The sequence below is a fragment of the Condylura cristata genome, unplaced genomic scaffold (genome assembly GCF_000260355.1).
Source record: "Condylura cristata isolate star-nosed mole 26May11 unplaced genomic scaffold, ConCri1.0 scaffold00015, whole genome shotgun sequence".
Classification (NCBI taxonomy): domain Eukaryota; kingdom Metazoa; phylum Chordata; class Mammalia; order Eulipotyphla; family Talpidae; genus Condylura; species Condylura cristata.
Window position 1 is genome coordinate 3,117,655 of NW_004567116.1, and position 16,898 is coordinate 3,134,552.

At 37.4% G+C, this 16,898-nt stretch overlaps 1 protein-coding gene across 3 annotated transcripts in view; it reads right to left on the reverse strand.

Annotated features, from left to right (window-relative positions):
* RTN3 (reticulon 3) overlaps positions 1-16,898 on the reverse strand; it is a 47,221-nt gene that overhangs the window by 18,175 nt on the left and 12,148 nt on the right. The window contains exons 2-3 of one of the 3 annotated variants that reach the window (XM_012725408.1): positions 16,666-16,722; positions 5,804-7,843 (exon numbers count right to left, since the gene is read on the reverse strand). The exons of 1 other annotated variant lie outside the window; for it this stretch is intronic. In XM_012725408.1, the coding sequence (XP_012580862.1) occupies positions 5,804-7,843; positions 16,666-16,722 (2,097 nt within the window). Of the gene's footprint in view, positions 1-5,803; positions 7,844-16,665; positions 16,723-16,898 lie in introns of those variants that run through there. One more of the 3 variants, XM_012725409.1, reaches the window with a different exon arrangement.

The window sequence follows — 16,898 nt, forward strand, 5'->3', positions numbered from 1 at the left end:
TTTCATTCAGCACAAGTGTATTTTCCTTCACTTTCTTGAGCAGTTATGATAGCTATCTTAAATTTTAATCTCCCAATTTGAATATATCAAGTTAGTTTCTGTTGGCTGTTTTTATTCAGACTGGGTCATGTTTTCCTGGTTTCTAAAGTGTTGTGTAGCTTTGCATTTATCCTTTTATGTTCTGCTGGAGTACTGGTATTTTTGTTTTAGTATTTTATTAAATTTGGCTGCACTGAAACTCCAAACTGCTGTCTCTTGGATAATGCCTCAAAATCTTAATTCAGTTCTTGTAACTCTGGCGAGGCTGCCTGTAATCTTCCATGCACACGTGCTTCAAGAATTAAACAGAGGGTTATGTAAGGAATTTTTTTAGACTCTCTCCTTCTGGATCCCACCTTTCCAGGATTGCTCCTCAATTTCTAGTGGTTGAGTAGCTGTGACTGACCTGAACTTTGTTGTCAAAGTTTCCTGTGAAAGTTTTTTTTAAAAAGATTTATTTATTTATGCGTACAGACTGGGGTACTGACCAGAGGTGTGGAGGGTGAGAGTCTTCACCAGAGTCAGTGTGGGGAGCAGAACAGGCTGACTGATGAGGTACACTGCTGAGGGGAGCAGCAGGCGGGTCAGGAGAGGTCTGCCATGCTATGTGGGTCACCTCCAGGGCCCAGGATTGAACTGGCACTGAGGCGGCTGCTGCTAGCTTGCAGAGCTATATGCTTTAATCCACTGCGCCACCAGGGAGGGCCCTCCTATGAAAGTTTTAGCTAACCTTCAGGATGTCAATTTTAGCTTGTTCTCTGACTAAAAGCAATAAAGATGGCCAACTAATTTCCTGTTATCTCTTCTTAAGTAATTTTTAATAACTTGACTACTTTTGTTCATTTTCCAGTGCTTTCTAGTCCTTGTTTCTTCTTCTAGTTTTGTCCAAACTATACAGTAACATGCAGAAGGGTCAGATCTAGTAAAAAGCCTACTTGTTCACACTGGGAAAAAAAAAAAAAAACTACCGCGATCTTGTTTTTAAAATTTTATTTCCAACTCCCTGTGTATAGGTATATATATTAACTTTTTTTTTAAAAAAAAGATTAATTTATGCATACAAGAACTGGTACAAGCTGTACGTACAGGGGGCGAGAGGATTCACCAGAGAAAAAAGTGGGGAGTAGAACATGCAGATGTACTGAAGCACACTGTTGAGGGGAGCAGTGGGCCAGTCAGGAGAGGCCTGCCATGTCATGTGCTTCACCTTCCTGGTGGGGAATCTAACTCATGCTGCAGTGGCTCTGGAGGGCTTCCTAGTGCTACGCCTTAACCTGCTGCACTACCAGGGAGGGTCCTACAGACTGACTTTTAGTAACACCAAATAGGGATTCTTCTGAATACCTTGCTTTCTAACTTAATTTTTCTACATGAAGCATGTGTCATAAAATAAACACTCAACTAAATGTTCAATTTAGTGTTTGTTTCTAAATTATGAATATCTCACGTAGCAGCAGGAATCTGAACTTTGACAGAAAACTGACAGTAATTAGAAGCACAATGAAACTGATAAGCTGCAGCAACGGCCCTAAAAAAAAAAAACCTATGCCCGTGTGCAAAACAGACAAGGATGCGAACTTCAGTGCTTCAGCAGTACTGTAGCAGCACAGCAACAGTGCTACTGTAGTACAACTTCAGTATTGTAAGTGAAAAATAACCCAGATCCTAATCAAAAGGGAAATAATGGTATGTTACTATATAGCTGTTATTAATAAAACATATTATATATTAAAACATGAAAGGTGTTAATGTTAAATGAATAAAGTTGTGTAACAATGACAAATTAACAAAGGTTAAGAACCACAAAATACTATCTCATACACACTTAAAACTTGGAAGGATGTATCAGGTTCATGATGGTGGTTAGCTTCAGGGAGAGAGAGAGAGAGAGGAGATGAGGTGGTAAACAAAGTGTCCTTCAGTTTGGAAGCAAATGTGACTGTAACAGGCCCCTGGAAAAGGGAAAGTTCTGGGTCCCCTACTCCACTCAGGAGGAGGGTGGAGCTGAGCAGAGTAGAGAAGGAATCAGAAGGAAGAAGCAGGATGGAGAGCCAGGAGACCTGAGGAAGCCACACTGAGCAGAGAGACATGTGAAGAAACTGTGCTTGCTTCTGGCCCTGGACTGGTTGAAACGGATGTGGGTGAGAGACCTGTGGGGAGGTTGACTATGGCAGTGTTTATCTTGATTTTGCTCTTTTCCTCCCAGATTTGCCTGGCCATTTTTGACCCTTTTCTATGGGTCAAAGACATTTTAGGCTTGTGGAGAGCTTTCAGGCCTTGCTTTGGGCCAATCCCTTTTTAGTGGACTTTTACCCACGAGGAGGCGGGTAACTTCGGCTGTTTGATTTAGAAACCATATTCTTTGTCTTTTCTGTATTGTACACTAATTGTATTAAAGTTCCTTTCCACTAAAGCTCTTATGTCTTGTCTTGATGTGGAGGATGGCAGAACCTATTTAGAGCAGGCAGGTTTAGGGGTTCAGGGGTACGTCACTCTCCCTGCCCTGTAACTTGACCACTAACCTTACCACTTAGTGTAAGGTAACTCTACATGTAAAAGTAACAATGTATGTCCTTCTGTACTTTTTTATTGTTTTCCCACTTCTTAAAAAAAAAAAAAAAGAAATCTGTAACAACTTCAATGGCATAACATGCAATTGCAGGGCAATGTCCTAACATATTCAACCATCTCTAAGATACCCACTACTGCCATTGTCAGTGCCACAAAGAACAACTTTGTAATTGCTTTTAAATCTATTTTTTTGCTTAAAATAAATTCCAAGAAACAAACTGCTAGGTCTTAGATCTCTGGTAAATATTACTTAACTGCCGTCAAGAAAAGTTATAACAATTTAAATACCTATCAACAAACTGTATTACCTGCCTATTTTCTTGCATTTTTGCCAATCAAGATATGGAAACTCAAAAAACTATGCTCTTCTAATTAGGTTTATGAGGCAGGAATCTAACTTCTTCCCACATGATTAGTCATACCATAGAACATACTGTCGGTACTAAATGACTAACTATATTATCATTTTGAAGGGAATGAAAGTTAGGCTTTACTAGAAACCTGTACACAATCGACCATAAAGTAGCAAAAGAAAACAAAATGCCATTTTCTGTTTTTTTCCTATTTGCTTCAACTGTACAGAAAACATTACAGAAAATGATTTATTTTAGAAAGGAAATCTATTCTTAGAATTACTGATTTATTTTACTGAGTAGCTTATACTTCAAGAAATTTCTTCAAAGTAAGACAATTTAAAAAGATTTCCAATTTTGAATCCGTGTGCAAGGTTTTTCATGCTGTTGGTTTAATTATACTGGCCATCTTCAATTTCTTAAAATATCTACTAATAACAGAATTCACCCCATAATAAATGTCCCAACATCCACAGGCCCTCTCACCCTAGATTAAATAATTTAGCTGAGAATTACTAATACTTAGTATTTACAAAATCACTATAAAGCAGGGCCAAACAATTATCATTACCATATCAACAAATAAAGTGACTAAACCAGTTAGGCTAGTTGGTTAAGGTCACAATAAAGTAGGAATTTGCCAGAATTAGACTGGAGTTCTTATAGTTTAATTCCTGTATGTTTCATCACTCAAGAAAACTACCTATAATTATGACAACTCAGGAAGAAACGAAGATGGTACCAGAAGAGAATCATGTTACTGAAATAATACTGAAGATAGTCTACTTCAACATACTCATTTCACAGATAAGGAAACTGAGCCCCCAGAGGTTATGTAACTTAATTACAGCCCCCTTCTAGACACAGTAAAGCAACAATCAGAATGTAGCATGCTTTAATCCAAATTCAGTAATATTCAACTATTGGAGTGTTAACAGCTATTCTTAACTACCATTTCAAATTTCTGAGTTTATAAAAAAGCCTCAGTGTTTTCACTGATAATTAACAACGCAATTAACAAATAATTACCCGGTAACATACTATACTCCACATCTTGTAGTTGGTGTTAAATGAGTGTTTTCTGGTGTGCTAAACTTTGCATTAACCTGGTATTTTCATATTTAATCCATACAACACTAATAAGGTAAGTACAATTATGACCTCTATTTTAAAGATTAAAATTTGTAAAGATAAGGTATCTGCCCATGGCCTTCAGTAAGAAAGCACCTTGAAGCCATGGCCTGTGATATCCCAGGGACAGGGGCCTCAACCAGGGACCAAGGATGAACAAGCTGGGGTGCCGCAGCTATGAGCACCCCTACAAGCCCACCAAGTGTGTGCAGGACAAGATCCCAGAGGTGTGGCTTAGCTCCTTATGAGTAGCAACCTGAAGGCAGCTGAACAAAGTTCTGGCCTCCCCAAGGAAGAAGAGGAAAGAAGAGGGAGAAGAGGAAAATGATGGTAAAGAATGGAGCACTGCTCTACAATCTGTGGATAGTAAAAACTTTATGGATAAAACTAAATGGCACAACCCCACTTATAAATTTATCTTAATAAATTTTTAGTTTAATTCCATGTATGATTTCACTTGACAAAAGGAAGCTATCGTGAAATAAAATTCGGAAAATCCTAGATCCTTCTACATAGCACCTAACATCTACTATGTAGTATACCCAATGTGAATTGGGTTGCCTGACGGTGGGTCCTCACCCATGTGCTTAAAATTCAACTGCAGGCACACACAAAAAGGTTAATAAGGGGTTTATTTACAAGGGAAAAGGGAAATGAATAACTCAGGGAAAGAGAGAGAGATGTTGATGAATGTGTCCTACCCGTTCTGCTGACCTGGAACCCCAAGAGCACGCTGAGAGCTGGTGAAGAGCCAAGAGACAAGCCAGGAGCCATGAGGCCAAGAGACCCCCCCAGCCCCCAAGCCCACAAGTCCTGTTTTATATCCAAACCTGGCTGCTTAACTCCACCCTCAGGTCCCAGAAGGCTTCTATTTGTATTAATGGGATTTGTAATTCCAGTATCTGGGTTGGGGGTGGAGTCCACAAGACCTGTACCTGTAGAGTTCTTCAGGACATCCTTTCCCCCTTACAAGTGCAGATTTTGGTATAAGAGTAAAGGTTGGGGATCCCTTTGGGAGGGCTTTAAATAGCCTTTTTTCCTTACATTTTCTAAGATCCCAGGACAGATAGTAATTTAAACGAAGGCCTATAGTTAGCAAGTAATTATTCAACTAAATCTAGGAGTTGGACTTCTAGTACCATCTAATAGCCTGAAGAACACTGAGAGGTCCAAAGTAGAAGACATGAGTTCTCTTAAGTATTACTCACAAAACCGTACTATAGATAGCTTACCTACTTTCAGAGCATAAAATCTCTGTGGGGTAATAATCATTTAATTAAAAGTTTCATTTACTGTCTGGTCCAGCAGGAATTCTTTTATCTTTGATTGCTAAATAGATTTTCACACGGCCCATATCCAAAAATCCAAGAACTAAGCACTATTTCTTTTATGGAGATTTAGAAATGAAAGCCTGATGATGTTCTTAAAAGCAGCGATCAATCTGGGAGAACCTTGAAATATAATGGGAGCAGAAAGATTTTCTGGTAAGAGTGTTGATTTTAACCATTGGTTTACTGTTCTTGGGGATAGTGGTATAAGAAAACCAACTTAGCAACCATTAAAAAAAATCTGTCTTTCCCCATTATAGTGTTTTTATTTCAGTTATAATTTTATTAATATAAATAAAAGACTAAGAAAAACAAAACTCAGGTATGTAATCAATCATAGCAGAATTAACCACATGCAGTATTTCTAATATAAATGATTACCTGAGAAGTCTGTCAGAAGTCTTGCTAGGACATGCTTGTTTACCAGTTCAGTCTTGCTAAGGCTGGAAACAGTATCTACCTTAGTAGCTGCTTTGACAATAGTGGGTTTTTTTGAAATCCCAAGATCAGATCCAGTCTTTACATCCAGATGTCCTAGGACAGCACTTGATCTCTGTGGCCAAGAAGATTCTGGAGCAAAGGTGAAAGACGGCTTGTGTATTTCTTTAGAAGCAAAGTCTAATTCAGCCTGTGACTTCTCAACCTGCCTTTCACTAAGCTCTTTAAGGGCTTTGATTGTGAGCTGTTCTTGTTCCAAGTCAAGAGATGCCACTGGAGAATCCTGAGTAGGAAAAATATCCAGAAGCTCCCTTCCATTTCTTTTTTGTTCAGTGTATTTGCCTGTTATGTCTTTCATTTCTGCACCATTTGGCTCACTTTCATGCAAGTCTTTTACAGGAAGAGTTGTTTTAAAGTTCACAGTCTTGCCTGATGTTGCTTCAAATGCATTTTCTTCCCCTTTATCTATCATCACTTTATCACTGGTTTCTGTAAAAACTGCTATCAGGTCCTCAGGGGAAGAATCATCTATATCTTTAACACTTTTTTCATGTAATGACTCCAAATAGGTAGATGCTGTCACATTTAGGGAGAATTTTGTCTCCTTAACAACAGTTGGAGATGCTGCAGAAAAAAGATTAGGGTTGTCAGTTGCAGCAGTATTTGCAGGAGCAACTTCACCCACACTACCTGACTGTTTCATAGCTTCTGACATGACATTCTCATCAGGTACTTGGGAAGGTGCTGGATTTCTTTCAAGAATATCAGACTGAACTTGTGGTTCACAGTCACTGACTGACCCTTCAGAGTTTTCTAATGTTTTGTTTTTCTTAGTACAACTGAGCATTTCTTTAATTTCCCTTTTATCTATTTTTACAATAGCACTTGGATCAGAAACAGGTTTTTCTGCCTGAATTTTGTGACCATCAAAAGATGTGTCTGCCATGATATCTTCTATTACGGTGTCATCAGATTCGCCAGAGCTATCCACCTCTGTCACTTCTCCCAACATGGAGCTCTGCCAGTGTAGTTCACCTTTCAGGTGGTCATCAGGTAAAACCACCTTGACGGAAGCCACTCCAGAACCCAAAGACACACATTTCTCAAGTGGAGACCCAGGCAACTTTGAAAGTGGGTCATCTTGTTTCTGTGCCTTGTCTTGCACATCTTTGGTAATGACTTCTTTTGTGCAACCTGGAGAGTTTGCTATAGATTTTTTAATGGCATTTTCTTGGGTGAAAGAAGCTTCTGCACAATCACCTGTTGAGTTAGTGATAGGAGTGCTTCCATTAACAGAACATACAGGAATTTTCTGATGAGCCTTAAGATTTACCACTGGAATTTCTGAATCATAATTACTCATGTCAAGTCCTGTAGTTTTTGCTATGTAGTCAGACTTATCACTCTTTTGTTTCACTTGGGGAACCAAATCCCAAGTCAGTATTTCATTGGTAAAGTTATGCATATCATTCACACACCTAGACACCTCTTCCAATGCTGCAGTTGTGTGTGAAAACTGTCTAGTTAGCAATGCAGAAGTTGGATAACGCCCTGCCTCTTTACTTCGCAATGGAAATACTTTGTCACTAGACTCCAAAATGTCTGCAGATGATTCACTATCAGTGTGCATTGCCCAGCTAACAAAATCATTTGTGCACTTCTTATATGCATCTTTAAATTCTTTATCAAATGCCGCTTTGTCAATAATTACTTCAAATGGTGATTCAGGGGAATCCTTTTCAGTAATACTGCCTCCTGAAACTTCAGACGGGGATAAGGAATATGGACAAATGCTTTCTGCCTTAGATAATTCAGTCGGTGGTTTCTGGGCTGTTTGCAAAGTGAACTTATCAACATCCAAGGCAGTTTTATCTTCCCTACTTGGTATTTCACTTGTGTTCCTGGATTCTTGATCTTTCTTTATTTGCTGTTCCATCTGACCAACTTCTTTTGAGAGAAAAGCAGTATGATCAAGGCAACTGGCTGGAATGGAAGGAAGGTTACAATGAACTCCTGCAGCAATGGACTGGGGAGTCAGTTGGCTATGCTTTTACTGCTCTTCTGAGGCTTTTCCATCTTTCACAGCTAGCAAAGCCAGGCAGTCTTTTTCCCCTTTGGTACAGCAGGCTGACTGCCTAACATTTTGCTTTTTTTCTTCATGTAGTATTCTAATATTAGTGTTATGTATTTCAGAGGATGCAAAAGAAGAAGAAATTATAATTTCTGTAGGTGGCTCATCAGAGCAAAAAGAGCTTAATCCCCTCTTGTCAGATTTTGAAAGAAAAAAATTGTTTACTAGGTACAATTACACATTAGCTAATTAGGCCAAGCAGCATGCTTTTCATTTTTAAAATTACACATATGTATACACACACACAGAGGATGTGTATACACACACAAATGTAATACAATGATCAACAGTTATCCTTCAAGACATGCATAAAATTTGCAAATAGTAAAACAGAAAAGCCTCATGCTACAAATTGCAAGTGACAGAAGTTTTTCATGACAAATACTTTTCAGTTTATTTTTCCCAATGTATAAAAAAGGGTAACGAGATTGAAAAATATGGGGAACCAGCTATTCACTAGAAACCATGTAACCTATATAAAACAAACAACTTGGTATTATGAAGGATTGATATACTTTCATCTGTAAAATGAACAATTTAGAACATACTGCTTCTATAAATCCACTTTTATAGTATGACAATCTGAGAGGGCAAAAAAGTGACCTGATTTTTAGGTGACGTAATGGGCCCCTCCTAATCCAGAAAATAAGGTTAGTATTATTCTGTCCACAGGGAGGATCTGTCCCAGGTACAGATGGCCTCAATATTCTAAACTAAAGGACACTGAAAAGGGTGCTCTAGACCAAAATTTGCACCAACTTGCCAAATTAACTAAAACTGACCCATGCAAATAAGCTGCTTTAGTTAAGACATAGTTAACTCCAGAAATAAGTCTTTAAAATAGAAAGTATCCTTCTAGAAGTAGTACTTTCAATCTTATAAGTTATAGATTCAGCATGTTGTTTTACAACTTTCCTGTGTGGCAAGGTTTATCAAGGCGAAAGATCAAAATAACCATCCTAAAAGCAGGTGCTGTCTTATTGTGGTGTATCACTGTATCTCTGAAGCTGGAACAAAACAGGTCTTAAATAGTTACAAATGAAGGAATCTAAGATTCTGACTGGTCAGGTGAGACTTAAGCAGATTTAAAGATAGCAATGCCTTGAATGTGAATGAGCAGGAAGACGTGAAAGGAAAGGCCTTTTGGGATTACCTTTATTCTCAGCATATGCTCTTTTTCTTATGAGAACGGAGTAACATTAGACACAACCAAAATTATGATTTTATTCAAAACAATTCTATGAAGAAAAGAAACAAGACAAAAAGAAACCAAGAATTAAGTATCTTGGTATGATAAATAAAACCCCACTATTATAAAAATGTTCCCCAAGTGCAAAATAAAGTTCCTCATTTCAACACACCATTGAAATTTGATGTAATAGGATCTGACCTTTAGAACAGAATAACAATATCTGGGAATTGGTCTTTTTAAGTTGAGAAAAAATAGTTAAAAGTTTGATGATGCAAACTACTAATGGGACAAAAACTGTAAGTTGTATTTCAGTCTAATGTAATGAACATGTTTGCATCCACGCTGTATGGATATTCAGCAAGAGTGGATTAAAGACAGAAGTAAAGCTAAACATGGTAGATTAAAAAAAAAAGCTAAGTTTAAAGAACTACAGGTTATATTTAAATAAGAAATAACTCACAATCTAAGCTATGTATTGCTACCATGTTACCAAATTTACTGGTTACTATTTCCACCAGGAAATATTCAATGGACTAAATCTGGGTTAAAGTGTGTGGGAATTCCCTCTCAAACAGGAGTGAACACCATTGAGCAAAACACACTTGAGTTCACAGGGACACCAATTTATGCTTTATAGAGACTGTCATTTCAGATGATTTTGACCTGTCATCTTACAAAAGTAATAGTAATTAAATACCAAGTGCCTCTCATGTGCCAGAAACTATTTTAGAAACTGGGTTAAAAACAGTGAAAAAAAATCCTTTTTGGAGTTCATAAAAAAAAAAAAATAGAGGAGACAGACAAGATCAGTAAGTGATGATGTAATGGGCTAGATGAAATGAGAAAGTAACCCACAGAGAATGCTAATCGTAGAAATACACATATTACAGAGGGAGGGAGGGGAAATGGTAGAAATGTCTTCTGCTGTTAGGATACAAAGGCTTTCCAAAATTTGTTTTTCTCCTCTCTTCCTTGAACTCTTAAATACTCCAATGTATTGCATTAAGTATATCATTGTCTGAGGTAAAGCTAGAAGGTTAAGTTAGAATGCCAAGTCTCATGCTAAATAACTGCCTTGACTTCAAACATTTTACTGAGTCTTTAAATGATATAACATATACAAAATAACTTCAACTTCCCTAATAATGATTTTATGATAGATTATGTTTTCTGGAGGGCAAGTTAGGGGGTAAACAGAGCGCTCTTCGTTCTTTTGCATTCATACCTGCGAGATTTTAAGATGCAGGTGCTAGTTCTCATGATTTTCAAGCAAGTTTTCTCAAGTAGCAAATAAACTCACACCCTCATTAAACTATCTTGTCTGGAATTTCAGAAAATGATATTTCTGCAGCTTGGTTGAGACCCTAACAAACTTGAAGAGAACTGACTTTACTAAGAAAATGGAAAAAAATTTGCTGGAGGTAAATACTTGATAGTGGCATAAAAATGTTAACTAGAACAAAGATCGGATTACAACAAATCCTTTAAAATGGCTACCAAAAAGCAAAAGTTCTTCCAACTAGGCAGTATTGCACTAAATAGTCTTTGGTGTTGTCCAAGTTTGTTCTTGTACAAACTGCGGAAAAGGCTGTTAGTGTAAAAATTATACATTGTAAACCTCTGGTAGAATAACTCTGGATCACCTTACTTCTAAGGAAACATCTACTTCTTTTTCATAAGATCCAGTCCTTCACATACATTACAAGATGGCCATCAAATCCTACATTTCTAGACCATTGCCAAACCAAAATTCCTATTAAAAGATGCAAATTTCTATTAATCATGTGGTCTTGGGCAAGTTCTGAATCTAAAAAATTGCTATGAAGATCAAAAGAGTTCATATATGTGAAGTGTTTAGAACTGTAACTGGTACTTTGCAAAATCCTCAATAAATGTTCTCAAGCACTGTATTTTCAAAAATGATCTTCCTGACAGACTCCAGATCATATGGGGTCTGGAAAGGAAAAACACATTTGTCAAATTTTAACCACCTTCACCTGGTGTATAGCACAGAAAATTTTCATTCAGTGTTTTAGACATTCACTCCTCCCATTCACAAATAAAAGGAAGTAATTTAAAGAGCTTTAATCTATTTCAAGACTTTGGGTGATGCAACTTCTGAATCATTTAGTACAAATCAAATGCCTATGACATTCCAAGAACTGCACTAGGTTCTATGTGAGTCAACATTTAAGAGAGCCCAAGAAATAAGATATTCCAAGCCAGGACTGAAAGATAAAAGAACTTTCCTTGTATAAAATGTGCAGTAAATTATCTTTATCATCATCACGGTCAAATGTATACTTTAGTTCAATGTTCAACTAGCTAAACATTCTAGCACAAAAAACAGCTTTTGGGTGCAACCTTTTAAACTACTTTAAAACTTCAGAGTAACTACTAGTATTTCATGGGTGTTCTCTGAGAGTGACTGACTCAGACCTTCCAGAGGAGGATAGATCTCAGCAATTTGTATTATAAGTTTCCTAGGTAGTGAACCTGGTTTGAGAACCTCAGCTTTACTGCATGTTATCAGTTTTAGCTGCACTTTAAAACTCTAGTCCTATAAAAATCACACAGGAAAGACGGGATTCCTCACTATAGACCATTTTTGTCCAGAAGCACAACTTATAGGGTGGTCCTTTCTACCTGCTGAACAGTAATTTTACAGTAATTTTAAAGTACAGTAACAAAGTTTTTATTGGATCAAGGAGAAAAGTTCTACTTGACTAAAGACTATTGTGGAAACTGAAGAATTTCCCCTTTTCAATGCCCGGAGTATTTTACCTCAAAGAACAAGGTGGGAAAGAAAAAACAAAAAACCTTTCAAGTGAATTCTGTGTATTTATCAAGTAAAAACAAATGAATTGGGGGAAAAAAAGCTTTACATGTTTTTCTTATAAACTAACTCCTCAGTTTTGTTCTGTATTCTTTTAGAAATTTAGTACTTTTTTACTCTAGTGTTTAAACTTTATTACTGAAAATACAATGTGACCTAGAAAAAGTAAGTAGTAATGTATGCTTTATCCAGTATCAGAGGTATAAAAAGAGTGAAAAGCTAAGAATGTCAGTTACCATTTAGTTACATCTCCCGCTCACCTCCAGGACATTAATTACTTTTAATTGAAAGGATACTTGTAACATGGAAAAACCATACACAAGCAGTAAAGAAAGGGTGCCAGCCTGCAGGAGCAACTATGTTATTTTTTCCACATACATACTGTGCATATTCATACAAGAAGGCTTGAAATATTCAGGTGTAGGTCTTCCTACACTTGAATTTTCTCATGTTCACAAAACAAGGAGAGACAAATTATCGTGCAAAACAGTACCAGCAACTTTCAGCCACAGCATCAAAATAGGAAGTTAGCCAGCAGACACTTTGCAGCCAAGCTAATCCTAAACAGAAAGTCTCTTTTGTACAAAGAAAAATGTTTTGCTTTTATTTAAAAAAAAAAAAAAAAAGGCTGTAACTGGCAAATTATTTTCTCAAAGCATGCCCCAAAGTTCAGTGTTTAACTTCCTATTCCAGATGCCTACTGCATTACTCAAATTGAATGCAACTGTTCACTACAGCTAATGTGTTTTCAATCCTGCATGATTGGGTCTCTCCTCCCAATATTATTTTCACTTACTTTTCATCCAGTATTTTCTAAAGAAAATTGTAGTATTTTTCAGTGTCCATTTTTATCAAATATTTCAAAAGTAGAGTAATATTTCAGTTTGATTTTGTGTCTGAGGGGGCAAGCAGATGATACTAACAGATAATATGGTTAAAATGATAATTTCTGTTCTTTTGCTCTCTTGATTTTAACATTAAATCCTCTAAATGACATCTCTAAATGCTAAAAGCAACTAAGGTACAGCATCATCTTTATTGTAGGTAGTGGCTGTGACAGAGCTGTGGAGTCATAGGTCTGTCACCAGGTATGTGACTGCACACATTGTCTCATTAACGTAAACCCCAGTCTCCTCAAACAGTAAAACAGCTAGCTTGTGTCTTTACTGTATAAAGTAGGCTGGGATTAAATGAGGTGATTCACATCAGATATTGAGCACAGTAGAAGCTCAGTAAAAATTAGTGACATTCTACATCTCTATCTGCTTCTACTTCATTTCACAGTACTAGAAAACATCATTAAAATTTCCTCTACTTTGAAATGCTTAGGATTAGGCTGACATTTAATTCTGCTTGGTGAGAAAAAAGGGACGCGATAAATAAGACTGGACCTACTGAGGAATACAAATTTATGAAGGAACTGATATCCCATTTGTATTTTCATCACAAATCTATCCACTAGTTTACAAAAAGCTTAACTTCTTAGTTTAAGTAGCTGTATATTTTAAAGTAGTAAAACTCAATAAAAAGTATATAATCTACATGTGGAAAATTAGCTGTTCTTTCTTGACTTAGTCCAAATAAATGACAATTTTCGGCATATACATTTTCCTGAAACCCAGTAATAATACATACTTCAGGGTTAAAAATGTATCACTCTTGAATATGAAAATATCCTATTTATTGTCACTATTTATTGCTTAATGGGGTCTAAGTATACAAAAATAAGGCACAGTTCTCCAAGGCTAAATGGTTAATGGGCACAGAGGCCAGAGACTGATATTAGTTGGGTTAGTGCCAGTTACGAACTCAAGGCAGCAGTCACTATGAAAAGCCTGTTTGGGATGTACTAAATCTCCCCAGATTTAGATCCAGTAACCCAAGTACATCAACATTTTCCTCTTATTTTTATTAAGGTAGATCAGAAGCTACCAGTCTTAGCTACCCTAGAACACACCTACTCATTTACCAAGGTGTTCCATCAAACAACCCCACAAGCTGACCTCTAGACCTGCCAATTAAGCAGAGCACCACTTTGGTTACTTTTCCATTACATTATGTCCAGGTTTTTTTTTTTTTAGATTAATTTCATTTATGCATACAAGGACTGGGGTGCAGACCAGAGGTGCTGTGTGTGTGTGTGTGAGAGAGAGAGAGAGAGAGAGCGGGTTCACTACAGAGTGGAAAACAGAACAAGGGGGACCCATTGAAATCCACTGCTGAGGGGAACAGCAGGCAAGACAGGAGCTCCCTGGCCAGGGACTGAAGCCTGTGAATGGGATCGAACTCAGGGAATGAACTCATGCGAGTGGCTGACAATAGCTTCGTAGTGCTGGCTTTAACTCCTGAGCCACGACGGAGGCCATCCATTATTTGATTTTGTAGAAGAAAAAACTACTAATAGAGGCTAGACTGGAGCAACCCCAGGTATATGTTTTTAAAATGCCTCTTAAAAATGACCTTTCTTTTTTTTTCTTTTTTTTATTATTTATTATTATTATTATTATTTTTTTAAAGTTTATTTTTACATCATTTTGCACATTCCTTTCTTTTTTTTTAAAGATTGTTTATTTGTACATACAGAACTGGGGTACAGGCCAGAGGTGCAGGGGCAGCGAGAGGCTTCACCAGAGACAGAGTGGGGAGCAGAACAGGCAGATTGGAAGAGATACACTGCTGAGGGGAGCAGTGGGCGGGTCAGGAGAGGTCTGCCGCGCCGCCATGCAGTCACCTCCGGGGCAGGGGGGAATCCAACTCATGCGGAAGTGGCTTTAGCTTCTCAGTGCAGTGCTTTAATCCGCTGAGCCACCAGGGAGGGCCAAAAATGACCTTTTAAATCATAAATTCATCCTGAATTTGCACGGGTAAAACTCTTTATAAAGCAAAAGAACGACACGCTCTTTTTACTAGCTCTTATACTATGAAACAGAGGACCTACTTAATTTTTAATTACAAAAATAATTTTTATTTACCTTCGTTCTATTGAGTGTATGTATAATTTTACTATGAGACAAAATGATTTTTCAAAGTATGACAATTATCTTTCTCAACATTTCATAAACAGGTATTCTGTACCTAGGTTATACTATTTAGGACATCAACATCTTTCTCTGTATGAAAAAGTGACGTGAAGTTATAATTATGAAGATTTTAAAAGACCTGAAGCAGTTACATTTTTACAGGTTTATCTTCCAGTGTAGAATAAATTTACCTAAATTATTAAATTTCTCATGAGGAAAAAAATAACAATATAAATCTAGTTGATTTCCAGATGTCAAGAATCACTTTTTGTGTTTGAGTTCCTTGTTACTTTTTTTTTCTTTTAAAGATTTATTATTCACACAGAACTGGGGTACAGGCCAGAGATGCAGGGGCAGTGAGAGGATTCACCAGAGACAAAAGTGGGGAGCAGAATAGGTCAACTGCTGAAGTACACGCTGAGGGGGGCAGCAGGCGGGTCAGGAGAGGTCTGTGGCACCATGTGGGTCACCTCTAGGGCGGGGATCGAGCTCAATGCTGCAGTGGCTTTAGCTTCTTTAGTGCTGTGCTTTAACCTGCTCCACAACCAGGGAGGGCCCTGAATTACCTTTTAACTTCACAAAATGTCTGTCTTTTAATGTAAACAAGTCAGTTTCAAAGGTTCTAAACTGACCAAGACCCCAGAGTCTCACCATGAGACATACAATAAAGGGACCAAGGCACTGATATTATGTCTGAATTAAAAGCAGCAAATTATGTATCATGTTTCCTACAAAGATTAAACCCTTGCAAAAATAGCCCTACATTCCCTTCACCCCATTATGTTTTTATTCTGATAAAGTCAAAGTCTTTCTAGTAAACCAGTATCTAGACTGCAGGTAGACAATTCCAGCTGGGACGTAAGATTTGCACAGGGTTTCTTAGCTCTATCTATTGAGTTTAATTGCCTTTTATTAAAAAAAGGGCTTTTTACTAACCTATATATGACTGAGCACAACAAATGAAACAGCACTGTATTATCAGTGCAATTTAATGAGGCATGCAGTGCTCTCTCTTCTAGCTGGTAATGCTCTTCCTCACAAACTACAGCTTCACACTCTGAGATTCCCTTCCTCAAGACAAAACAAAAACAAAAACAAAAAAACAAAACCACAGCTTATCTCCAGAAAAAAAGACCTGCTTGCCAAAAAGTCAATTGACTGCTCAATGTCCTATGCAATTTGGATCTCGTCTAGCTCTTGCGACAAATTTCAGATAAGCTAACACTAAAGTATCCAAGTAGGTCTTTGGTAGCTCAGAAGGAAGCACACCGCAAACCTTCTACCTCTTCAAGCCAGTTACATGACTGCAAGTAAATTAAATCCATTCTGGAGGTGGGTTGTTTTTGGAGCCATAAGCCTATCTACTCCAAATTCTGTGGGCAGGTTTTTAATTTTTAAGAATAGTCAAAAGTCCACTAAGTGTATGTCATATTGCAGGATCCACCTAGCCGACTCTATTAACCTTTACAGATGATCCATGGGGCACTGCTTAATAATAGGACTGACTTACAATTTTTATTTTAAGGGGTTTGGGGGCAATAAAAAAGCTTGTGCCTCATATCCCCAGTTACAGCCTCTTTCTCAACATTTTTCTTTTACTAATGCACAAAAACATGACAGACTTGCCTTGTGAGGTCGAAAATAGAGATACAGGCTGAGAGGAAGAGGAAGAAACAAAGGAATCTGAAAGAAAATATACAGTGTGAGAATTTGACAACCTCTCACAGGAATCTTAACTTTCCTTTCTTTCTTTTTTTTTTTGGGGGGGTCAAGCATTGGGTTTAAGAAAGAGGAAAATCAAATCATTATTTCCAATTACTGTTTCACTCACCTGGCAGCAAAACCTCATTTCACTTACA